Source organism: Tamandua tetradactyla, chromosome 10 (assembly GCF_023851605.1).
Source record: "Tamandua tetradactyla isolate mTamTet1 chromosome 10, mTamTet1.pri, whole genome shotgun sequence".
NCBI classification, from domain to species: Eukaryota; Metazoa; Chordata; class Mammalia; order Pilosa; family Myrmecophagidae; genus Tamandua; species Tamandua tetradactyla.
In genome coordinates, this window is record NC_135336.1 from 94112240 (window position 1) to 94139167 (window position 26928).

The window sequence follows — 26928 nt, forward strand, 5'->3', positions numbered from 1 at the left end:
AGGGCTAAAAGCATTTTTAATGGCATATTTTATTTTCATTAAGAATTGCTCTTAGGAAAGAAAAATACACCTCTAAGTATCTTTTCCCAAATGAATATTCTTTAAAGAGAAATTGTGTAAGTTTCATGAACCACAGATGTCTATTCTACAGTGGAATTAATTTAGTGCCAAGTATGTGCAAGATCTGTCTTTGAACCTACCTCTGATACTTACTCACTTCGTAACCCTGGTCTATTACTTGTCCTCTCAAGCCTGAGTTTTTTAATTTATAAAAATCAGTATGATCGTATCTGATCTAATGAAACCGTTTATCTCTCCGTCTCTCATATTATAATCTTGTGTTATAATTTTTTTTTGTTCTGATGTAGAAACCATATGCCCATTAACTAACTTAAACTTTTGAACTATAAACTATTAATACTTTAGGGACTACCTATCTTCTGATTTCTAATTAAAAGTACAATGCAACCTGAATTCTCAAAGGATGGATTCAGGTTAGTGTGTGTAATGCCGTATTGCAACAGCTACCAAAGATGATACACCTTCCTATAAATTGTCTTAGTAATGAGGAACTGGAAGGAAACTGGAAAATATCCTTTTGATAACTTAAATGCTTAGAATTGCTTAACCTTAGACTGCTATGGAAGGGGGTGGGGCAGGGGAAAGCTAGGGTGTTTTGAATGTTGTCGTGGTTTGCTAAAGCTGCCGGAATGCAATATACCAGAAATGGAACAGCTTTTGTAAAGGGAATTTATTAAGTTACAAGTTTACAGTTCTAAAGCTATGAAACTGTCCAACTAAGGCATCCAGAGAAAAATACCTTGACTAAGGAAAGACTAATGGGCTAGAACACCTCTGTCAGCTGGGGAGGAATGGGGCTGGCTTCTGCTGGGGTCTGTGGGAAGGCACGTGTCTAGTGTGTGCTGGGGTCTTTGGCTTCTGGTTTCAGATGTTTTGAGGCCATTTTTTTTCCCTGTATCTCCAAAGGCCTGGGTCTCCTGTTAGCTCTCTCTGTCAGCCCTATAGTCTCCTGTCTAGCTTCTGCCAGCTCTCTCAGCATCTGGTGTCTCCTGCGACTTCTGCATTTCCAAATGTCTGTATTTCTATACACTCTGAAGCAACTGTTCTTCAAGCAACTGCATCTGAGGTTTCTCCAAACCATTTCCCCTTTTAAAGAGCTCTAGTAAACTAATCAAGAACTGCCTTAAATAGGGACAGTCACATGTCCATCTAATCAAAAGGCCCCACCCACAAGTTGGGTGTGTTACATCTCCATGGAAGTAATCTAACCAGAAGGTCACACCCACAGTTGAGTGGGTCGATGTCCATCAAACCAATCTAATCAAAGGTTCCCACCCTAATGATAGGTCTGGCTACAAGATTGGATTGGAATTAAAACATGGCTTTTCTGAGGTTCAGTTTAGTTTCAAACCGACACAAATATGAACTGCCATAGAAGATTTTAAAACTAAAAATATGGCATTTGTTCATTATAGGAAATATAAAAGGTAGACTGATAATGGAAATATTGACAAAATACTTACTATGAAAAAGCTGAGAGGGTTATAACCTTCAGTGTTGGAAATCAGTATTAGAAAACCATTTAGTCTTTCAAAGTCGCTATAGATATAAAAGATACTCATTCCTCTTTGCCTCTCCATCTGCTCTGCAAGTGTCTGTAATGACAAATCCATCTTTGAGCATCTGCGGTGATAAATACATCCCAGAAGAACTGAGGAGATAAGGATGGCACCTAGTGGGCTCTCATGGGTCAGTTTACAAAATTGAAGAAAGATGTGTTTTGCCCAGCAGGCACTCTCCCTGAAAGATTGGGATGTGTTTATTTCTTTTTGCCAGAAAGCCAGGTAGTGAAACGGTAGAAAAGGAGAGAGAAGTGAGCCAGAGATAGATGAAAAGCAGCTAAAGCAGCAGCTGTTAAGTGGGCAGTGGTTGAGCTGCTAACACTGTCAGTAGAGGAGGGCCAGCAAGAAAGTGACCAAAGAGAAGAGTTCTGTGGCGATGGAGAGCTGGGTGTGAGTCTAGAGCTCAGAAGAGGGCTCCAGGGATGCAGATCTTAGCTTGTGATTAGAAATGGAACATGGGACATGAAAGAGGATGAGGAAAAGTACCTTCCATGAGTTTGGGTAATAATTCCAGTATCTCCTTCTTGAAGCCAACTGTCACTTCTTCTTCACAGAAGGCTTCTTCCCCCCACCCCCTACCCCCAAGCCTTTTGGCTAAGATTAAGTGTAGTATCTATTCTCATCAGTTTAACAGAAGGCTTCTTGGAAGACATTTCTGCTCCCAAGGTCATTTGAGGGAAGCCAAGGGAAGGAAGTGTCTCCTGATGGAGGTAGTTATTAACTGTGTTGAATGCTGCTGTGAGAGGTCAAATAAGATGAACACTGAAAATGTTCTTTGAATGTAACAGTATTTTTCAGATTCCTTTTCCACAGCTACTTATCAGATGTTTAGATTTAAGATTCCTTTTCCACGGGCACTTATGAAAATGTTTACTTATAGCATTGCTCAGTACTGTTTATTGTATATTATGTTTTCTGCTCTCTTATTTCAGCATTCTGATATTTTATTAGGTTGGACTTTAAATAAAATTTTAAAGAAAGTACACCTTTGTGGTGAACTTTCTAGATTTTCACTTCTTTGACAGAAAATATCCATTGTCCTCACACATGAAAGTTTGCTAAGTATAGAATTTTAGCATTGTATTAGTTAGGGTTCTCTAGAGAAACAGAATCAACAGGGAACATTTGCAAATATAAAATTTATAAAAGTGTCTCACGTGACCGTAGGAACGCAGAGTCCAAAATCCACAGGGCAGGCTGCGAAGCCGATGACAGCGATGGATGGCCTGGATGAACTCCACAGGAGAGGCTCACCAGCCAAAGCAGGAATGGGACCTGTCTCCTCTGAGTCCTCCTTAAAAGGCTTCCCATGATTGCATTTAGCATCACTAATTGCAGAAGACACTCCCCTTTGGCTGATGACAAATGGAATCAGCTGTGGATGTAGCTGACGTGATCATGACCTAATCCTATGAAATGTCCTCATTGCAACAGACAGGCCAGCGCTTGCCCAATCAGATGAACAGGTACCACAACTTGGCCAAGTTGACACCTGTCCCTAACCATGACAAGCATTGTAATAATTTTCTCACTCCACTCTATAACACTGCTCGTTTTTTGTTATTCTTTTTTCTTTGTGGTAACCTTTTTTATTAAGTATGTAAGACTTGTTTATATTTGGAATTCAGAAAATTTTCTAGAACATATGGGAATTTGCCCAGTATGTAATAAACCCTGTTAATCCAAAGTCTGGTCTATACTCGCCAACCCCCCCCACCTCCACCCCAGGTAATTCCTCAGGTTGATCTTTGAAATTACTGATAGCTTTCAGTGGTCTGCCTCCCTCTTGTTCACGCCTCTATTGAGTTTTCTTTTCAGTAATCATATATATTTTTGTTTCCACAAGCTTTCTAGTTCTGAGTTTTCTACTTTTCTTAACTTCTTTTTTTTTTGCAATGTGGAATATGTTATTAATTTCTTTGATTTTAAACTTACCAGTATTGATAGAATATATTTGCACATTTTGGAAATTTCAGAAAGGTAACTAAAATTCTTTTGAACACCCTTGTTCCCAGCCACTCAGTTTAGAATGCCACCTCTATTCCTGTGTATTAGGGCTGGGAGGGAAAGGTAGAGGTGAGAGCTGAGCGTGGTAGGAGCAACCACTATATTTTCCTAAGTTTTTCGTGTTTCTACTACCAGTTGTGTTATATTAGTTGACATTTAAAAAAAAATCACACAAAATACTAAAAAAAATGGACTGGGGTCAGTGGCTTAAGGTTAATAAATATCTAGAATATAGTTTCCTCTCCTCTCTCATTGAGGTATGTTAGTAGCAAGGTCTTTAGAAACACTAATGTATTCTAATTAATCAGTCCATTTTTACAAAGTCTGTTCTCCCCTACTCCACTTAGTGTCCACATTTGATATTCCTGTCTCTCACTTGAAAATATGCTTTCAAGGGGAGTGGTGTGGGGAACAGAAATGCCTGGGCGATGTTTGTTTGGTTTTTAGTGTGCATGTTGATGCTGATTGATGGGAACCATGGGAACTTTTTTTTTTCTCCCTGAAAACTATATGCAATAGTGCAGTATCTTTCAAAAAATACTTAGAGAAAGAAGTTCAGCATTTCCTTTTCTAACTTAACTTTCTTTCAAAAACCTGAAAGATTGCCCCTCCCTAAAAAAGGGCAACAAGAGACCAATTTCAATTAGGAATATAGATGTAAAAATGCGAAACAGAACCTTAGCAAATGGAATTCAACTGTATCTGAAAAGAATAATTCACTATGACCAACTTGAATTCATGCCAGAAATGCAAGGTTGGTTCAGAGTCAAGAGATGCCATCTTCACGTAAGCAGATTAAAGAAATAAAGGAGGTATGGTCAGGTGAGCAGATATTGATCAGACATTTGACAAAAATTGTAGTAGCCATTTCTAGTAAGTAGAAAAGGAAAACTTAAATATGTAAAACTACTTTCCAGAAATTACTACCACATATTGCTCTAAAAAGTGAAACACTAAAGTCATTTCATTTAAACTCAGAGCTAAGCAGGGATGCTCACATATTTGATAATGTCTTGCAGGCAGTAAAACCAATAAAAGAAATAATTGTATAAATATTAAGGGGAAAAAAACTTACTTTTTGGGTTTTTTTTTTTTTTTTGCTAATTATGTGATTGTATACTTCCCAAACCCAAGAGATATCCTGTTTAAAATATTGGTAGGCTGTATAGAAATTTGGCAACTTTTTCTTCTTAAAATAAGTACCAAAAAGTAGAAATGGGAGAAAAATAACCCACTTAAAATATGGAAAAAAATGATAAAATTCTTTAGCATACATTTAACAAGGAAAGTATATTATTTATGCAAAGAAAATGATATAATATTAAGGGAAATAACAAGTAGAAATGAACAAATAGAAAGGTATACTCTTTTCTTAGATGAACACACATTATCACAAACATGTCAGTCTCAAAAAAATATATACAAGTTTTATGCAGTTTCAGCTTAGATCCCAGTTAGATTTTTGTAAAATAGATATGATTTTACATTTCATAGAGGAAAGCAAATGTTTGTGCATAGCCAAGAAATGGCTTTATTTTATTTTATTTTATTTTTTTGGCCAAATACCAGCTTGTACCATAGAGCTAGGAGCCAGTATGATTACATAGGCCTGGAAATTGCTCAATCAGAATAGTTAATCCAGAAATAGGTTTCACTTCATGTGAACCCATAATATAAGACAGAAAGAAACTTTAGCTGAGTGAGAAGATGATGAATTAGTTAATAATTAATGTTGGGAAAGCTAGGTATCCATCTGGAAGAAATAAACTTGAACTCTGGGATGACATACCAACACACATGGACGCATAATTACGTTTGGTTTGAATGGTAATAAAATAAACGATACCATCTTAGAAAACCAAGGACTAAAAACCCGTAAGCTATGTAATGAAAGATTTTTATATATAAAACTTTAACATATAAATTTTTAAATTGATATATAGTAAAAATAAACATGAAACCAACAGATAAAAAAAAGTCTTTCGACAATTGACAGTTATTTTAGTAATATACAGTGACCTTTTATAAACTGGGAAGGAAAAGACATACATCCCATCAGAAAACTTGGCCAAGGATGTGAAGGAAAAGTTCAAGAAATATGAAATTCAAATAGTGGGGAGACATGGAAAATGATGCTCAAGCTCCCTAGTAGTAAGGGAAACTCACATTCCACTGGTGTGATTCACTGATCATTGACTCTAAGAGGGCAAGGAAGCTCCTATCTGAGGCAAAAAGGAAATTCCTGCTGCCGTAAGGTTTGGTTTCCTGCTTTAAGAACTTTATTTCCAAAATAACAGTGCTGGATTTAAATATTTTTTTATTGTTAGTAGAGAGTCTCAAATGAACATTTTTAATGCAGAAGAGGTTAAATCATAACTAGGCCGTTTCCGTTTGTATAAACTCTTGTTCTTCCATTTGCTTACTCTTCGAAAAAAAAACTTATATGAAAAGTTTACACTTTGTACTTGATCCATTTATGTTTGTGTGCCATTTTCAAATAGAAAACACTTTCGTAAACTCAGTTGTAATGTAGTTTAAGTAATAAAGGGAAGGATTTGAAAGAAAAGTTAATTTTTAAAGCTTTATGAGTATTGTGTGGCATGGCATGGTATGGTATAGTGTGTCCCCATGGTGAAGTATGTAGAGACCGTCGAAAGAACTTAAGCAGGCTAATCAAGTTCCTCTAAAAATAAACAGTTTCAGAGTACTTTTTTCCCCACATCAGCTTTATTGCAACATAATTCACATTATAAAATTCACCCTGTTAGAGTGTATTGGTTTTTGGTGTATTACAGGATTGTGCAATCATTGCCACTATCTAAGTTTAAAATATCCTCACTCTAAAAAGAAACCATGTATCTAGGTACTTTGGCTATCCAAAGTATAAATTCCCACATTTAGACCAAAATTTTTATTATGTATCATGTAAGAAAAGAGTAACACAGGAAAAGATATATTTATATTTATATAAAAGCTTTCCAGTGTTTCCAGGTTAATTTTATTTCCATAGCTTGGTAAACAAGTTTTGTTTGGTTTGGCTTTGTTCTGTCCAGGAATAAAGGAGCTGACTACTTGTTTTTGTGTCGGTGGAAGTGGTAATTTAAGAAGAATTATTTTGCTGTCACCAGTCATTCTGAGTCTGCTGTTCGTTTGCAGGGCACTAGCTGACATGAATAATGATGGAAGAATGGATCAAATGGAGTTTTCCATAGCTATGAAACTCATCAAACTGAAGCTGCAAGGATATCAGCTCCCCTCCGCACTTCCCCCTGTCATGAAACAGCAACCCGTTGCTATTTCTAGTGCACCAGCATTTGGTAAGTCTGAAAATGAATTAGTTTCTTTATTTCTTTATATTAAAAAAAAAATAAGTATTTAGGTTATTTATTTATTTTTTTTGGTTAGTTTATAGCACAGTGAAAATCTAGGTGTTAATTCAGTCTGATAAATGATGAAAAAGGACTTGGGAAAAAATGACAAATATTGACAGCAAAGAGAATTGAATATATGATTAATAACAGTTTCTGAAGAAGAAAACCAAAGTAAGGGGTAGAACAGATGCTAAAACCTAATTCAAGACAACTTTCTTGAAATAAAAGATTTGAAACTGTATTTTGAAAGAGTATACCATATACTGCAAATTTCGACCTGTAAAGTCAATACCAAGCATATTCTAATAAAAGAAAAAATTATTTGGGCATATTGAGAAAGAAAAAATTACATAGGCATGTAGAAGAAGAAAGCAGGTGATGTATAAAGGAAAGGAAAGTTATCAGACTTTTTTGATAGCAATACTTTATGCCAGAAAAGTAATGGAATAATATATAGGATTCCTAAGGGGAAAAAGTATAAGCCAAGGATATGATATACAGAAGAAATGATTTTCAAGTATAAACAGCATAGACACACAGTTATTTACCTATAAGGACTTGAGATATTGTTCACATGAGCCCTTCTTGAAGATTCTACTAGAGAATGAGCCTCAGATAGCCAAATTGACTAGAACTATATCAGAATAAGTATTAGTGGTAAGCGTTAAATTTTACAGTTACCTGTAGAAAGAACTAAGACTAAATTAAGCCTAAAAGGGAGAGAATACAGAATGTAGTTCCCATGTGCGCATTTACTATATAGTGGATAGAAGGAGAATATATGCAAAAAAAATTATTTAATGTTTTCAGGAATCATATTGGTGGTAGTATTAGTATTGTTTTTCTGAAACTGCTGTGTCCATAATATGTGTTTAAAAACAAATGAGTAGTGGGTGGGCCACAGTGGCTCAGCAGGCGGAGTTCTTGCCTGCCATGCCGGAGACCTGGGTTTGATTCCTGGTGCCTGCCCATGTAAAAAAAAAAAAAAAAAAAAAAGTAAAAACAAATGAGTTGGGCATTGGTGGCTTAGTGACAGAGTTCTTGCCTGGCATGCTGGAGACCCGGGTTCAATTCCCACCTGCCCATGCGAAAAAAAAAAGCCCACAAATGAGTAATTATGGAATTTTCTAATTGTGTCGTCCCTGAAATCTTTGCAAATCCAGATTCTTGGTATGGAAGAAAAGAGTTATAAATGTAGTAGAAAATGTTAAGTATTAACCCAAAGTTCTGTAGTCTTGGGTTTGAGTGTTGATCATATCTACATGTGCTCAAGGTTTCCTCTCTCTCTCTCTCTCTCTCCTTTTGTCTATACATCTATCCTTCTGTCTGCCAGCTCTGCTGAAAAGACCTAGAAACAATGACTATCCCCGGTATCAATGAATATCCCTATTCTCCAGATTGTGTTCTTGAAATGCCATTTCTACTGAAAGAAACCAGAGCTTCTTGAAAAAATGGTTGATTCCAGGTCTGGGATGAGTCTGAGAGCCCATCTTGTCATATCAGATAATAAGGAAGCTATCAAGAAGTAGGGTGATGTCAGAAGGTTTCAGGAGCCAACCTAGAGCAGCTGTCATTGTTTAAAGATGGAACAATTTGAGCTTGAGTAACAATAATGAGTTCAGTAGATTACAACCCCCCCCAATATGTTTAAACCTAAAAATAACAAAAATGCGTTACAAAATGATTCACACTAGGAGAATGATAGAGAACTAGTCTGTCATTTGGAAAGCAGATGAATGGAAAAAATCACACATTTATCATGGCTGTACTTTATGAGCTGCACCAGTGGCTATCGAACTAGTAGATGAGGAAAAATGCCTTTTTATAGAAATATTCCAGCTAATAAATGACAAAGAGTGGTAGGATTATAAATCACTATTTTGTAACTCTCAGTGAATTTATAAATATAAATATTAAAGCATCAATGGCCATTATGATCACAAAAGGACAACTTGAGGGCGATCCAGATCCAGTCTTTGGGTGTAGCTGTAGATTTGCAGGGAGATGTTCAGCCATGAAGGATGTATTCAGCATCCAAACTGAAAAACTCTACAGGTTGTATGGCCTAAGTCTTCCAACAGATAAATTATAAAGGGAACGGGAGGGCAGGATAGAGAGGGCCGTATAGATTTTAAAAGAATCGTCAGAGATGAGATTTCCAACCATTGCTAAGTGAGATCAGCAAATCCTTTCCCCGAAGGACAACTATAATACTGGACAGAACTTACAAAAATGATGATTTTTATTGCTCCATAAATCAACCAAAGGTGTATATAACATTCTGAGAAGCATTTATATGTCACAAACTTGAGCCTCAGGTATGAACACTGAGAAGAGTGGATATGTCTTGGTGTTTGTGTCTGGGGAAGTTCCTATTGCCTGACCCCCTCAGCTTGGACAACACCGAGTTTCTCCTAGAATGGGGTGTGCTGTGAGGACCAGCAGCTTAGTTGATGTTTTTGAAGGGGGCTTACTTGATTTGTAGTGGTGGGCAATGCTCATGGCCAAATCTTGTGGGTGGGAACACTGGCCCTAGCAGCAGGTCACTAGGTAGGGTCAGTGGCTCAGCTAGCCTGAGGTTATAGTCATGGTTAGGGGAAGTTTCTGGTACACTAGTGCATGGAACCCTTGTGGGATCTTTTACATTGCCCTAAGTGGTCTTTAGGATTGGCTGGAATGGTCCTGGTTGGGGTTTGGCAGGTTGTAATAGGTAGCAATGTCTAACTGAAGCTTGCGTAAGAGCAACCTCCAGAGTAGCCTTTCGACTCTGTTTGAACTCTCCCTCCCACTGATACTTTATTAGTTACACTTCTTTTCCCCATTTTGATCAGGATGGAATTATTGACCCCACGGTACGAGGGCCGGACTCATCCCTGGGAGTCATCTCCCATGCCACCAGGGAGACTTTCACCCCTAGATGTCATGTCCCACCTAGGGAGGTGGGCAATGATTTCACTTAACAAGAAGACAGGAGACATTTATTTTCATTCTGTTATTTTTTGTTTGTTGAAAAAATAGAATTCATAAAGAAAAACTTCCTTCATCGAATATTTGGTTACCCTGATGTACAGTTTGTGCAGGGAAAGCAAGATAAATGCTCCATTGTTTTCCCCTTTATTTACTTATTGCCAAATAATCAGTTAATTATCTAACATCCTCCTAAGGTGACTAATGAGGATTTTTTTGTTTGCTTTTAAATAACATTATGAATATATGTATTTAATTATATGATGGTTTTCGGTCCATTGCAGTTACTATTATTTTTGCTCATCTTTGGCCAATAGATCTGTCTTCATGTTGGGTCTTGAGTCTTTGATGTGATTGTAGACCTAATGTTTTATAATCTTGAAACTGCTAACCTGATACCATATTTTATTATTTTTTTTTGTTTGTTTGTTTGTTTGTTTTTTACATGGGCTGGGGCCGGGGATCGAACCGGGGTCCTCCGGCACGGCAGGCAAGCATTCTTGCCCGCTGAGCCACCGCGGCCCGCCCTGATACCATATTTTAAATGGGAGTATATACAACCAGAAAGTGATGTTCTTCCTCAGGCAGTCCTGGATTAATTATCATTCAGTGTTGAGATGTGATTCGAATGTGACTTTTGTTGGGATTTTTTTCCCTCATAGGTATAGGAGGTATCACCAGCATGCCACCGCTTACAGCTGTTGCTCCTGTGCCAATGGGATCCATTCCAGTTGTTGGAATGTCTCCTCCCCTAGTATCTTCTGTTCCGACAGCAGCAGTGCCTCCCCTGGCTAACGGGGCTCCCCCTGTCATACAGCCTCTGCCTGCATTTGCGCATCCTGGTATGTGCACAGACTGATATTTTACAACTGGTATTTTACTGCTCATTCTTGCTTAATCTTCTATATTCACTCTGTTAAATTTAAAAGTTATTTTATTCTAGAAGAAAGTTTGCACTTTTTTCATTTACTTTCCAATGTATTTCATCAAATTAATGGGATATTCTAGGGTAGTGGAAGAGAAAAGAATGAAATTTATGTAGCTACGGGGACCACTCTAGACAAAGATGAACTTAATAGTATAATTTCGCCTCTAGGGCTTCGTGAGAGCAACTGAAATTTGATCAGTATTTGAACATTTTTTATTTTCACATATAATTTACCACTTTTATTCAGCTGCTAAGAATTTCTAATAAGCAAATCCCCTAGAAATAGAATTATGTGTGTGTGGGAGGGAGGGATGGGGGTTAGGGGTGGGGATGCTTGTTGTTTAATTCAAGGAAAACTCGAAAAGGTTCATAGTTCAATTTCATTGTGAGTCTGTATTAATGATCTTTTTTCCATTTCTTTCCTTTTTGTTAAAAGAAAGCATAAACTGTAGATTGAAGTAGCTTTAGTCTAACAAGTCTTAATGAACTCATGTGGAAATTATCTTTTAAAAAAGTACTTTGGATATATCTGAGCAAATTCAGTAGTGATGTCAACATGAGTATTAGCATTATATTTGAATCATTATTTCTGTGCCTGTAGCCACACAGATTTATTACATATGTTGGGGTGTGTCTACGTTATGATGACCTTCTTTTTGTTTTTAAAGATTTTCTTTTGGCATAAAGTCCATCTTTAAAGACCATGTCTGTGGAGATTTGATACCAGCCATGAAAGTGTATGCAGTTGTTTTTCCAATGGTGTCTGTGAATCCATGCACTGACTCTTGTTTTCTTATGTGGTTAATGGCAAATATTGCAAGACAGCAGGCAGGGGTGAGGGGAATGAGTTTTCTTTCTGATGCAAAGCTAACTAGCCTGAAAGAGAATCATATCCAAATGCTCACCCTCTCTAACATTACATGTCATCTGACCCAGACTGCAGCCTGTGATTTCTTGGCTCTTACATCTAGAACTAAGACCTCTTTAACTATTGGAACAGGTCCTATCAAATGTGATAGTAAATGTTTAATGAAGAGTAATATTTTATGCAAGTAATCATTCCTACTTTAAAAAAAGTTTTTTTTTTAGAAAAAGTAAATTTAAAAAAAAAAGAAAGAAAAACAACAACAAAAAAAGCCCCACAGAAATCTAGAAAAATTATTGGCAAGAGAGTAGCAAGGAAGGAAGGAATAAGGGAATAACTCTTTGATTCCAGGGTGGTAAGAAGGGAGAAATTATTTTTACTTCAGATTTAATGACTCCGTATTTTTATTTCTGTAGATGGGAAGTTTCTTGTCTTTGTAGAATTAAAATTATTTAACATGTATTTATTTTTACAGCAGCCACATTGCCAAAGAGTTCTTCCTTTAGTAGATCTGGTCCAGGGTCACAATTAAACACTAAATTACAGAAGGCACAATCATTTGACGTGGCTAGGTAAGTTTGCTTGTTTTTAAGTGCAAGGCTAGGTGACAGCCATTATCTGATTAACTCATGAATTTGCAGATTAATTAGCTGTGTTCTATATTTTCCTCTTGTATTTTGTAGGATGTTAATTATAATTTTCTTCATTTTGAATAATGTTACTAGGTTGCTGGTTTTTTTCAAATGTTCAACTTGCTTTTCATCATTGCTATAATTATTTTTTTAAAAAACTATCAATAAAGTAGGTTTTGAAAGCACTTAAAGTATAAATTAAAAAAATACCAAACTAAATGAAAATACCCCTGGCTATATCTTTTTTAATACTGAAATAATGTGCTCTCTATCAGTGTTATTGGGGCGGAAAGATTTCACAACTCACACGGTAACCTGAGCTAGCATTCTGTCCCGACACTCCCGTGCTGCTTCCATGTTTACTATTCCCCCAAAATGGCAGATTACCAAAAAATTCCTCTGTCCCCAAAGCACTGAATGATTTCAGTAATCTTTCTTTTCCTCCCAGCAACATTTGACTCAGTTGACCATACATTTATCCTTGAAATGTTCTCTTGTTACTATGTTTTATCATTTACTTTTTACAGAGATTACAAATGACATTTCCTTTAAATGAAGGCTTTGCATGTTGTTTTTTAAGAGAATAAAAAATAAGTAGTAGTAACAGTGTTTAAAAATAGCAAAATAGAATTCCTGTGTAGAAGAAAAAATAGTAAATTAACTATTTTGTATTAACCCTTTAAAAGTTTTAAAGTAAAATTTTTTGTGTGAAGATTGGAGCCACAATTGGCCTTATTTTTCATTCTTGCTCAGATACTCGTGAATTCTTTGTGGATGTTAATAATACATTATTTGAAGACCAATTTTTATGAAATGAATTCTTTGAATTAGTGAATAATTCAAATTAAATATGTGGCCCAACTATGGGAAAGCTTATATCTTTTTCTTCAACCCTCATTATGAATGTTTCTAAAATGTACCAATTCATTCTCCCATTTTAAAGAGAAAAGTTTAACTATAATTCATTCTGTCTTTGATGGTTGAAAACCTTGCAGTGTTTGAAGAGACTGTTTTTCTTGCATAGATTTCTTACATAGTTTATGAGTCTGCTTTTCATCTCTTGTAATTACTTTTTAAAAATTTATCTAAAGAAAATCCATACACTGAAAAGCACTGTGCCAGGTTCTTTATGTGCATGATCTCATTTAATGCCTTCATCTCCCCCTTAAGAGAACTTGTTATTTTCTTTATGTTACGGATGAGGAAGAAGCTCAGAGACATTTAGTACCTTGCCTAAGATAATGTAATTTATGAAAATCAGAATTTAGAGTTGACCTGAGTTCTTGCATGTGTTCTTAACCATGATCCCCATCTTTTTAGCAAGTTTGCTCAAAAAACTTCAGTTAACTGTGGTATACAGGTGTTTGTTTTCTACTTAATTAAGGTTTTACTCTTAACATTGAGGAACATTTTTTGAACATCTGCTTTGCCAGGCATTAATTAATCCCATTCAACCCCCACAACCAGCTATGAAGTAGGTATTGTCTCAGCATGGTGACTGAGGAAACTAGTCCAGAGAAGTTACGTTCCTTACCCGTGGTTTATTAGTAGTAATCTGCCGAGCTGATATTTAAACTCAGATCATCTGATGATAAGTTCCATATTTTTTATTTTCACCATATTATTCTGATGTTTTGAGTTCTTTCTGATTGTTCACAAGGGATTTTTTCACTTTGTCTTTTTAATTGTTTATGTATGTATAAAACATAAAATCTGCCATTTTAACCATTTTTAAGTATACAATTCAGTGACATTATTTACTTTTACAATGTTTTGCTACCATTACCACCTTCCATTACCAAAACTTTTTCGACACCCAAAACAGAAACTCTGTATTCATTAAGCACTAACTTCCCATTTCCCTTACCCTACAGCTCCTGGTAACCTCTAATCAATTTACTGTCTCTGAAATTGCTTATTCTAGATGCTCTGTCTAAGTGGAACCCTACAACATTTGTTCTTTTGTACCTGTCTTCCTTGACTTAGCATAATTTCAGGGTTCACCCATATTGTAGCATGTATCGAAACTACATTCTTTTTTTTAAGGCAGAATAATATTCCATTGTGTGCATGTACTGCATTTTGTTTATCATTCATGTGCCTCTTGAATATTTGGCTTGTTTCCGCATTTTGGCTGTTGTGAAGAATGCTCCTGAGAACATTGACACACAAATATCTGTTTGAATCTCTACTTTCACTTTTTTGGGTATATACCTAAGATCCACAAAGGATTTGATTTGTGATATTAGAATAAGTAAACAATAGGTATGAATATTCCATTATCAATAAAAAGCAAGCATTAATTCAATTAGGACAATTGGATATTTTTAGGTAGTCATCTTTCTAATAATTTAAATTTCTGGCAAATTTTGGTAATATAGTATGTAACTTTTTGGTTATTATTACATGTTAATGAGTTTTAGTCTATTTAAATTCTCAGAAACTTGTCAAAAAACCATGACTTGATAAGTATAATCAAGGGTAACGTCTGTGTAAAACACCCTGCAGTCCTTGGGTGCAATAGAAAGATAGCTTCTTGACAAACAGGCAGAAGTTGGAATCAGCAAAATATTTATTAGTTTAAAATGGGAGAGTTGTTGCAGAAATACTCACAGAAACATAAATCTTGGTAAGTATTTTTTACTAATAAAACTTCATATATTATTTTCAATTAATTTTGTGACCTTTTGAAGATAAATATTTTAAAGGTGGTGATGCATAAAAGTGTATGGCTGTGACTGAAAGTACAGTCAAAGTAAGAAACTATAAAATTGGAAAAAGTGAATTTATATACACTTTTTCAAGTGTTTGGAAGCTGTTCTCTTTGCTTTATGGAGTTTATACTGTGAGTGTAAGTGCATAAATAACATAAATTATGAATAAGAGGTTAAATTTATGATTATGCTGTGCTCAGACATGTGAGAAATAGACATTTTAGTTGAGATGAAAGGCAGTTGCAAAAGGCGTATTAGTTGTAATCTATCCTGGAAGTGGAATGCCATTTTTACTGTCAGCCCAGCTACTGTAAATTGTAAACTGCTTGATTTAAAAACAGGATTTAACAAGCCACTGTTGTCACTCTAATACTTGTGGGGACAGCAGCGTCTGAGGAGCTAATCACTGGGTAGGTCTAATCCACACTGACGGCTGGTAGGGGCTTCCTCAATCAGGGTATGGAAAGGCCAATTCTGGTTTGCAGTCAGGAAAACAGAGTGCTGTCCATGAGTGCTCCACTTACTGCTGTGATCCTTGAAATGTTCTGTTCTGTCTATGGGAAACTCCTCCATTTGTTGGGAATTGAAACTTCCCAGAACGAAATAATTTCATTTCATTAAGAAAGTGTCCTATTTTTTGGCATATAGAAAGTTCAACTTTTAGAGAATTAGTACCTTTCTTTATAGGTGGTTTTTTGTTTGCTCTCAACACTGCTTTTTAAATCAAAGTAGAACTGTTCTAGAATTTCAGAAGAGCCTGCATTTTGATATTATCTCTGTTCCAAGGAGATTTTCTGCACTCTTGAAGAGACTTCCAATTATTAAATTTTACATATAACTTGAAGCTGCCATTTGGTCTGTTGTGTTTATCATAGATTCTGGAAAAATAATGAACTTACCTATTTTAAGAGAACTATATATAACCTTAAAAATGAGAAATATTCATTATAGAAATTTCAGAAATAGTGGTTAGGAAATGAGTGAAATGTTGAAGATAGTCATCATCGTCTGGAGAACTTCTTTGTTTATTGTGTTTAAAGCACTAAAATAGGCTATTCCTTACTATTTAATTCTCTTTTTCTCTTCCTTCTCTTCTCCCACCAGCGTTCCTCCAGTGGCAGAATGGGCTGTTCCTCAGTCATCAAGACTGAAATACAGGCAATTATTCAATAGTCATGATAAAACTATGAGTGGACACTTAACAGGTATTTATAAATAAAAATTAGTTTAGTGAAATAGATTTTTGTTCTCAATGCAAAATGTTTCTTGATATTGGATCAAAGACATTATTCAAATGTCTTTTTCTCTACTTACTTATTTCTAAATAGAATCTTCATAGTCTCTCTTATTTCATGTTTTCATTTATTGCTGAGTCCCTTATTCTATAGTGCCTCAGCTCTCTTTGCTTGTTGGTAAAATGAACCATTAGGCTAAGGTCTTATGCACACTGCACACTGAAGATCACTAATAGGTAGATCAAGTCACCAAAAAAGAAACACTGCTCTGAGCAAAAACTGGCTTCAAGTGCTTAAGTCTGACTTTGTAAATGAACTTGAAACTGCCTTTACAACAGGCCAGAGTTTGAAACAGTATGCATGGTGAAAGCTAACTGGTTGAGGAGTTTGGATCTTGGCTCTGTGCTGACTATCTGGGGTCTACTTAATTTCTTTTTTTTTTTACATGAGCAGGCACCAGGAATCGAACCCGGGTCCTCGGGCATGGCAGGCAAGCACTCTTACCTGCTGAGCCACCGTGGCCCGCCCTCTACTTAATTTCTTAACTTTTTTTTTCAAATGATGACTCTGAAATCTATTTCAGAAGGATAGAGAAGGATTTTAGGATATTCTCTAGAAATCTTTCTTATGAAAGGCTGAACACTTAAAACTGATTAGAGTGGGGTGCGACGGTGGCTTAGTGGCAGAGTTCTCACCTGCCATTGTGGAGATCCGGGTTCAATTCCTGGTACCTGCCCATGCAAAAAAAAAAAAAAAAGAAGAAAAAAAATTTATTAGAGAATGTTTTACTTTACTAGCTGCTGGAGTGCTAGATACCAGAACTGGAATGGCTTTTAAAAAGGGGAATTTATTAAATTGCAAGTTTAAATGTTATAAGGCCAGGAAAATGTCCGTATTAAAGCAAGGCTATAGAAATGTCCAATCTCAGGCATCCAGGGAAAGATACCTTGGTTCAAGAAGGTCGATGATGTTCAGGGTTTCTCTCTCAAATGGAAAGGCACATGGTGAACATGGTGACATCTGCTAGCTCCCTCTCCAGGTGTCCTGGCTCTGAAGCTTTTTCCAAAATGTTTCCTCTTTTAAAGGAGTGAGGTAAACTAATCAAGACCACCTGGAATGAGTGGAGTCACATCTCCCTCTAATCAAAGATTAATACCCATAATTGGGTACCTCACATCTCCATGGAGATAATCTAATCAGATTTCCAGCCTACAATACTGAATAGGGATTAAAAGAAACAGCTGCCTCCGTGAGATGGATCAGAATTAAAACATGGCTCTTCTAGGGTACATAATCCTTTCAAGCCAGCACAGAGTTATAAAGAAAAGCATAATGAAAGGTAAATAAGGGGCTTCTTAAGTGACTATTAAGTGTAAAAAAAAAAAAAAAAAAGTAACTGCCCTCTAACCAATATGAAAGGAATGGAGAGAGGTTAATTTTCCTGGGGTGAGGGATAGGGGGCAGGAAGCACTGATATATAATGCAAAACATCTTTTTTTTTTTACATGGACAGGCACCGGGAATCAAACCCAGGTCCTCTGGCCTGGCAGGCAAGCATTCTTGCCTGCTGAGCCACTGTGGCCCACCCACAAAACATTTTTAAGTACTAATTCTTAGTAATTTTTTTTTTTTTTGCTGTTGCTTATAATTGCAATTTTTATTTCCAAGAAAAAAATGCATTTGTGTTTGAAAACAATACCAAATTTGTACTGAACATAGGAAAGGAGAGTGGGAAATTAATGGCCTCCTATAAATGGGATTATTTCAGTTTTGGCAGTAATGTTAATATAGATTTTTCTGGAGCAGCCGTCTATGGCTGGGCTGTTTTGGCCCTTGGAGGTTGGTTTACTGGCTATCAGATGAGTTTTGACACAGACACATCCAAACTGTGGCAGAATACTTTCACCCTTTGTTACAAAGCTGCAGACTTCCAGTTACACACTCATGTAAAATATGGCACTGAATTTTGGGGTGCTATCTACTAGAAGGTTAAGAGAAGATTGAAATTTCAGTAAATCTTGCTTGGAACCTGGCAGTAATAACACCCATTTTGGTATCACTGCTAAATATAAACTGGATTGTAGAACTTCTCTCTCTGCTAAAATAAATAATGCCAGCCTGATCAGACTTCGTTATACTCAAACCCTTCAACTAGGAGTCAAACTGACCCTATCAGCTTTTATTAATGGAAAGATAGTCATTGCAGGAGGTCAAAAGGTTGTGTTGGGACTGGAACTACATATATATATGTAGTTTATGTATATATGTATATATATATGTAGTTTATATATATTTATATATATATAAAAGTGTATATATATGCTTTTAAGTAGATTACCAGATTTGTCCTTGGAGATGAAGAGACGTGAACCTTTTGTTTTGGCCTTAAAATCTTCTATGAAATTTTAGAAGTGTGAACTTTTTACTCTTCCAAAGAATTGTAATCCTCTCTACACTGAAGTCTAGAGGTTGTAGATCCATCATAAGAGAGTTACTTGAAGGCATGCATGGAAGTTCTCATGTTTGTGCCACATTTGAGTTCAGTTCCTCAGTGTATTTTAAATGTGTTCCTCACTGACAGTATGTGTCATATTATAAAGGAAACGACCTGATCCTCCAATGTGTACATTAAGTCCTGCATGTCCCACACCACTTGTTCATGACCTTTTAATATATTGGTCTTTGTGCTGTAGTGGAATCTTTCATTTTGCGTCAGAGTAAAATAAATCCATCACATTTGGAACATTAATTTTAAAAAAAAGAGCTGAAATAAAAATCCAATTGCACAGTTGAAGAGAATGCAAATAATTAAAAATGAAAATGAAAGGCAGTACATTACTATCAACCCCACAGAAATGGACATGATGATAAGATATTACGAACAACAAATTAGTCAACCTAGATGAAATGAACAAATTCTTAGAAGCACAGACACCTACAATGACTCTGAAAGAAATAGAGTATCTCAAAGAACAATTACAGGGCGGGCCACGGTGGCTCAGCAGGCAAGGACGCTTGCCTGCCATGCCAGAGGACCCGGGTTCAGTTCCCGGTGCCTGCCCATGTAAAAAAATAAATAAATAAATAAAGATTTTGAATGGGTCATCAAAAACCACCTCCCAATGAAGAAAAGCTCAGGACCAGATGGCTTCACAGTTGAATTCTATCAAACATTCCAAGAAGAATTAATACCAATTCTGCTCAAACTCTCCAGAAAATTGAAGAGGAGGGAACACTACCTAACTCACTGTATGAGGTCAGTATCACCCTAATAGCTAAGCCAGATAGAGATACTACAAGAAAGGAAAACTACAGATGAATTTCACTTATGTATATGAATGGAAAAATCCTAAACAAAATACTCACAGATTGATTCCTACAGCACATTAAAAGAATTATTCTCCATGATCAAATGGGATTTATGCAAGGATGATTCAACATAAGCAAATCAATTAATGTAATACACTGCACTAACAGAATGAAGGGGGAAAAAAGCACGTGATTATTTGCATTGATGCAGAAAAGGCATTTGACAAAATTTAGTATTCATCTTGATAAAAACACATAGAAAAATAATAATAGAAGGAAACTTCCTCAACATAATAAAAAGCATAGATAGGAAAAATCTGCAGCTGACATCCTACTCAATGGTGAAAGATGGAAAGCTTTCCCTTTATGTTCTAATATAGGACAAGAGTGCCCACTGTCACCACTATTGTTCAGCTTTGTACTGGGAGTTCTGGCCAAAACAATTAGGCAAGAAAAAAAAAAAATAAGGGACTCCCAAATTGGAAAGGAATGAGTAAAACTATTTTTTTCTGATGATGTGATCCTATATATAGAAAGTCCCAAAGAATCTACAACAGAGTTTCTAGAGCTAACAAATTCAGCAAAGTGATTGGGTATAAGATTGCATGCAAAAATCAGTGGTATTTCTAGACACTAGTAGTAGGCAATCTGGGCAGATAATTGAGACAGAAATTCCATTTACAATAACAACTAAATCAATCAGATATCTAGGAATAAAGTTAACCAAGGATGTAAAGGACATGTAGACAAAAAATTATAAAACTTTACTAAAAGAAATCAAAGGAGACGTTAATAAATTTGAGGACTTCCCATGCTCATGGATTGAAAGACAAATATTGTCAAGATGTCAGTTCTATCCAAAGTGATGTACAGATTCAGTGCAATCCCAATCAAAAATCCATCAGCCTACTTTGCAGAAATGGAAAAGCCCATCATCAACTTTATTTGAAAGGGTAAGAGTATCTGAATAGCCAAAACCATCTTGGAAAAGAAGAAAAAGACTCATACTTCTGACTTTATAACTTCTTACAAAGCTATTGTGGTCAAAACAGTGTGGTTCTGGCACAATGATATCTAGACCAGTGGAATCAAATTGAGAATTTAAAAATAGACCCCCATGGTCAATTTATGTATGTAATAGCTTATTTTAATCGGAAAACAACCATTAACCTCTTTAAATAATTTAGTCACTGGTTCTGAATAGTAAAATAACAATGTATGTGTAAATGAATTGGCTTAAGTATATTTTGGACGATTGAAGACTCCATTTGCCTCTGCTACAAAGTCTGAGTAGAATCCTGTATTAGTCAGGGTTACAGGGAAACAGAACCAACAGGAGATAGGTATAAAATCAATGAGATTTTATAAGACTTGTCTCATACTGCTGTGGGGATGAACAAGTCCAAATTCCATAGGGCAAGCTACAAGCTAGGAACTCCAGTGAAGGTTTTTGAATTCTTCAGGAGAAGCTTGCTGGCTAAAGTAAAGATGGAAATTCTCTCTTCTGACTGGTGAAATCACCACTTTTACTTTCAAAGCCACCAGTTGGTTCAATGAGGCATCGTTCACTCTTGAAGGTAATTTTTTCAGTTGATTGCAGATGTAAGCAGCCACAGCTGCAATCACATTCATGATGATTTAAGTCCACAAAATGGCCTTACAAAAACAATTTGGCTAGTACTTCTTTAACCAAACAACTGGCCAAGTTGACATATGTACCTAACCGTCATAGTTCACCTTTTGTCAACTTGTCATTCATGCACATAACCTTAAACCATATTTAATCTCTAAATGAAAAATAATAACAGTCATATTTTTTACCTAACAATACTCAGCTGCCCTGTATACACCTGGAAATGAACTAAATCCCTCTAGAATAGGGTGCAAGTCTTTGAGTAATAAAATAGCCCATAAATTTGATATCCGATAACCTAAATATTGCCACATGAAACTAATACAACTCATGTCATATGATAAGGGGATAAGAGTAAAGGAAACCAACTTGAAAAACAACAAGATAATCAAATCCCCTGAATGCAGCAAAATAACAAAGCACATGAGGAATCAGGAAGATATGCCCAAATGACCAAATTAAAACATTGGTGGGGACACAGAATTTAGAACAACTAATCAGAGAAGTTCATAAGGACGTAAAGGAATACCAAGAAGACACTGGATTGTGAAAACCTTGTGTCTGATTCTTCTTTTTATCCATGGTGTGGATGAGTTTTAAAAAATGTGGATAAAAATAAAAATAGGGGGGATAAGGGGTAAAATAAATTGGGTAGATTGAAATACTAGTGGTCAGTGAGAGGGAAGGGTAAGGGGTATGGGATGTATGAGGTTCTTTTTTCTTTTTATTTCTTTTTCTGGAGTGATGCAAATATTCTAAAAAATTATGGTAATGAATATACAACTATGTGATGATATTGTGATCCACTGATTGTATGCCATGTATGGACTGTATGTGTCTAAAGATTTGTCAGTAAGAAATTTTTTTTTTAAAAGAAGACACTGCAAGAGTATGAAGAACTTGAAAGAATAAAAAGAAAAATACCAGATCTCACAGAAATGAAAGATACTGTAGACCAAATTAAAAATGTAGTAGAGACACACAACGGCAGACTTGAAGAGGTGGAAGAAAGAATGAGTGATCTAGAAGACAGGACCATTGAACTTGAGCGTACAAAAGAGTAAATGGCAAGAAGGATGGAAAAAATAGAATGGGATTTCAGGGAAATGATTGACAGTGTGAAGAGCACAAATAAAAGTATCATCAGTGTCCCAGAAGAAGAGAAGAATAAAGAGCTAGGAGGTTTAGTTGAAGAAATAATTGGGGAAAACCTCCCAACCCTTATAAAAGAGATAAACATGCACATCAAAGGATCCCAATAAACCTCATATAGACCTAGTCCAAGTTATATGCTAATCAAATTCTCAAATATTGAAGAGAAGCAGAAAGTCCTGAAAGCAAAAATAGAGAAGCAGTTCACTACATACAAGAAAAACCACATAAGACTGAGTTCTGACTACCAACTGGTACCCTGCAGTGAGAAGGCAGTAGTATGATATATTTAAGGTCTTGAATGAGAAAGACTTAAACAGCCAGGATTTCTTTATCCAGTCAAGTTGTCCTTCAAAATTGAGAGAGATTAAAGTGTTCTCAGACAAAGGTGAGAGAATTTGTCAACAAGAGGCCTGCCTTGCAAGAACTACTAAAAGGAGTTCTGTCAGCTGAAAAGAAGAGACAGCAGAGGATGGTCTGGAGGAGGGCACAGTATTGAAGAGTATCAGTGTGGGTAAATAAAGGATAAAAAGAGAGAGAGGGAAAAGAATATATAGATCTGACAAAAACTAAAGGATAAGATGGTAGACTGAAGAACTGCTCTTACAGTAATAACTTTGAATGTTAACAGTCAAGACTCACCAATTAAAATACAGATTGGCGGAGTTGATTTAAAAACATGATCCATGTATATGCTGCTTATAGAGACTCATCTTAGACCCAAAGATACAAATAGATTGAAAGTGAAAAGATGAGAAAAGATCTTCTAAGCTGTAATCAAAAGAAAGAAGAGTAGCTATATTAATAATAAAAGCTAAAATGGACTTTAAATATAAAGATATCATAAAAAACAAGGAAGAACACTGCATATTAATAAAAGGGACAACTCATAAAGAAGAAATAACAATCATAAATGTTTTTGCTCCTAAATCAAAGAACTCCAAAGTACATGGGACAAATATTGGCAAAACTGAAGGGAGCAATAGATATTTCAGTAATGATAGTGGAAACTTCAGTACAGTACTCTCCTCTGAAAATAAAACAACCAGACTGAGGATTGACAAGGAAATAGAGAACTTAATGTGATAAATTAGTAATTGACCCAATAGACATGTAGATTGTTAGACCCAAAACACCAAGATATACGTTCTTCTCTAGCACTCATGTACTGTTCTCCAGGATAGAGCATATGCTGGGATATAGAATGGGTCTTTATAATTTTAATAAAATTGAAATTATTCAGAGCACTTTCTCTGACCACAACGGACTGAAGCTGAAAATTAATAGCCACCAAAGAATTAGAATTTTCACAAATACATGGAGATTAAACAACACACAAAGGATATGAATAGACATTTTTCGACAGAGGAAGCACAAATGGCTAAAACACATATGAAGAGATGTTCAACTTCATTAGATATAAGGGAAATGCAAATCGAGACTACAATGAGATATCACCTCATACCTCTAAGAATGGTTTCTGTTAAACTAACAAAATTACAAATGTTGGAGAGGATGTGGAGAAATCAGAACACTTATTCACTGCTGGTGTGCATGTATAATGTACATCTGCTGTGGAAGACAGTTTGGTTGTTCCTCAGAAAACTAAATATCGAGTTGCCCTACAACTTGGCAATGCCAATATTTGGTATAAACCCAGAAGAGCTGAAAGCACTGAGCAAAACAGACATTTGCACACCAATGTTAATAGCAGCGCATTTATATTTTCCAAAATCAGGATACAATCCAGTTGCCCATCAACAGATGAATGGCTAAACAAAATGTGCTATAGACATATGATGCAATATTATGCAGCAGTAAGACAAAATGAAAAATATGACCTGAAGCATATGACAATATGGATGAATCTTGAGGATGTAATGTTAGTGAAATAAGCCAAACACAAAAGGATAGATTCTGTATGATTTTACCATTATGACTCTGGTAAAGGTAAACTCAGAGGCTTACAATGTAGAATATAGGAGATTTGAGGTACACAGAACCTAGGGATGGGTGAACAGTTATCCAATGATACTTAAATGTAAGGAAATGGATAGAAGTGAAGGTAGTTCATTAGTGGGGTTATAAGTAACAGTGCCATATTCAGTAAGATTGAAGGGGGTTGTATAGAGTCATGTATCCCACCAGTTCTACAATTTTATATAAGTTATTGCATGAACTACTTCAAACATTTGATCATGAACAAGGAGTCAACAGTAGAGGGGTATGGGGGAAAGCTAATTTTGCATGCTATGGTCTGTGGTTAAAAGGAAGACATCAACTGTACCACAGTAATACTAGGCGTTAATAATTGGGGTGGAGGGACAAGTGATAAGGGGACTGACTATTCTAGTTTGCAAAAGCTGCCGGCATGCAATATACCAGAAACAGAACAACTTTCAAAAAGGGGAATTAAGTAGCAAGTTTACAGTTCTAAGGCAATGATAATATCCAAATTAAGACACCCACAAGAGGTTACCTTCACTCAAGAAGGGTAGTGAAGTTTGGGGGTTTTCTCTCTACTGGGAGGGTACATAATGACATCTGGTGGCTTTTTCTCTGGGCTTTTTGTTTCATGAAGCTACCCCAAGAGTATTTTCCTTATTTCTCTTCAAAGGTCTCTGGCTGCATGGGTTCTGGTGGTTCTGGTGGCTTTAAAACTTTCCAAAATAGTTCCCTCTTTTTTTTTGTTTTATATTAATTAAAAAAAAATTTTTAATATGACATTCACAGTTCTTAACGTATCATTCCGTTCTACATATATAATCAGTAGTTCACAGTATCATCACATAGTTGCATATTCATCATCATGATCATTTCTTAGAACGTTTGCATCAATTCAGAAAAAGAAATAAAGACAACAGAAAAAGATTCATACATACCATGACCCATACCCCGCCTTTCTTTTTTTAAATTTATTTATGATACATAACCACATACAAACACCAAACATTCTTATCATATGATCATTCCGTTCTTGTTATATAATCAATGACTCACACTATCATCACATAGTTGTATATTCATTCATCATCACGATCATTTCCTAGAACATCTGCATCAATTCAGAAAAAGCAATAAAAAGAAGATAAAAAATTCGTACATACCATACCCCTTACCCCTCCCCTTCACCGATCACCAGCATTTCAATCTACTAAGTTTATTTTAACATTTGTTCCCCTATGATTTATTTATTTTTAATCCATATGTTTTGCTTGTTCATCGATAAGGTAGACAAAAGGAGCATCAGACACAAGGCTCTCACAACCACACAGTCACACTACGACAGCCATATCATCATACAGTTATCTTCAAGAAACATGGCCACCAGAGCACAGCTCCACATTTTCAGGCAGTTCCCTCCAACCTCACCATTACATCTTGCCTAACAAGGTGATATCTATTTATGCGTAAGAATAACCTCCAGGATAACCTCTCAACTCTGTTTGGAATCTCTCAGCCACTGACAGTTTATTTTGTCTCATTTTACTCTTCCCCCTTTTGGTCAGGAAGATTTTCTCAATCCCTTGATGCTGAGTTCCAGCATCTTTTCCAGTTAAAAGAGACAAAGAAGGATACTATGTATTAATAACAGGAACAGTTCAACAAGAAGACATAATAATCATAAATATTTATGCACTGAGCCAGAATGCTCCAAAATACATGAGGCAAACACTAAAAAGAGAAATAGACACATCTACCATAATAGTTGGAGACTTCAATTCCCCACTCTCATCAATGGACAGAACATCTAGACAGAGGATCAATAAAGAAACAGAGAATTTGAATACTACAATAAATGAGCTAGACTTAACAGACATATATAGAACATTACACCCCACAACAGCAGGATACGCCTTTTTCTCAAGTGCTCATGGATCATTCTCAAGGATAGACCATACGCTGGGTCACAAAGCAAGTCTCAATAAATTTAAAAAGATTAAAATAGTTCCCTCTTAAAGGACTCCAGTAAGCAACCCCACCTTGAAGCGGGGGGTGGAGATACTTCTGCATGGAAACCATCTAACCAAAAGTTACCACCCACAGTTGGGTGGGTCACTAAGTTTACTTTTCAGAAATCCAAAAATCTTTAGAGGGTTCCTTGGCCAGATAAGTCCTGAAAGTCAGAGGTATACCAGTCTCTCCAAGAGCATCAACCAGTTCCATCACTCTATTCCATATTGTTGACACCTCTTTTCAACATGAAAAAGTTAGAATAGGCATAGCCCAAATATCCCTTAAGATTGGGAGAAGAATCAAAGGAGAAGTTATAACAGAGAAGTTAGGATTTAACAAGTGAGTATGACTACTAAATCATAATATTGATATTTGTCTTTATTCTCCAGTGTCTTGGAGCAGCTAGAAGGAAAAACCAGAAATTGTGAAACTGTAACCCATACCAGACTTCGAAATCTGTTCTATAACTGCTTGTTAAAATGTACTTTAAAATGTATTGCTTTTTTGTGTTTATG

General features: G+C 35.9%; 1 protein-coding gene and 1 pseudogene across 5 annotated transcripts in view; both read left to right on the forward strand.

The window, feature by feature from the left end:
- ITSN1 (intersectin 1) overlaps nucleotides 1-26928 on the forward strand; it is a 263233-nt gene that overhangs the window by 86868 nt on the left and 149437 nt on the right. For all 5 annotated transcript variants that reach the window (XM_077118883.1, XM_077118885.1, XM_077118887.1 and 2 more), the window contains 4 exons: nucleotides 6807-6967; nucleotides 10651-10830; nucleotides 12257-12353; nucleotides 16232-16332. In XM_077118883.1, coding sequence (XP_076974998.1) covers nucleotides 6807-6967; nucleotides 10651-10830; nucleotides 12257-12353; nucleotides 16232-16332 — 539 coding nt within the window. The remainder of the gene's footprint in view (nucleotides 1-6806; nucleotides 6968-10650; nucleotides 10831-12256; nucleotides 12354-16231; nucleotides 16333-26928) is intronic.
- On the forward strand, nucleotides 17695-18615 carry LOC143648870 (non-selective voltage-gated ion channel VDAC3 pseudogene; annotated as a pseudogene).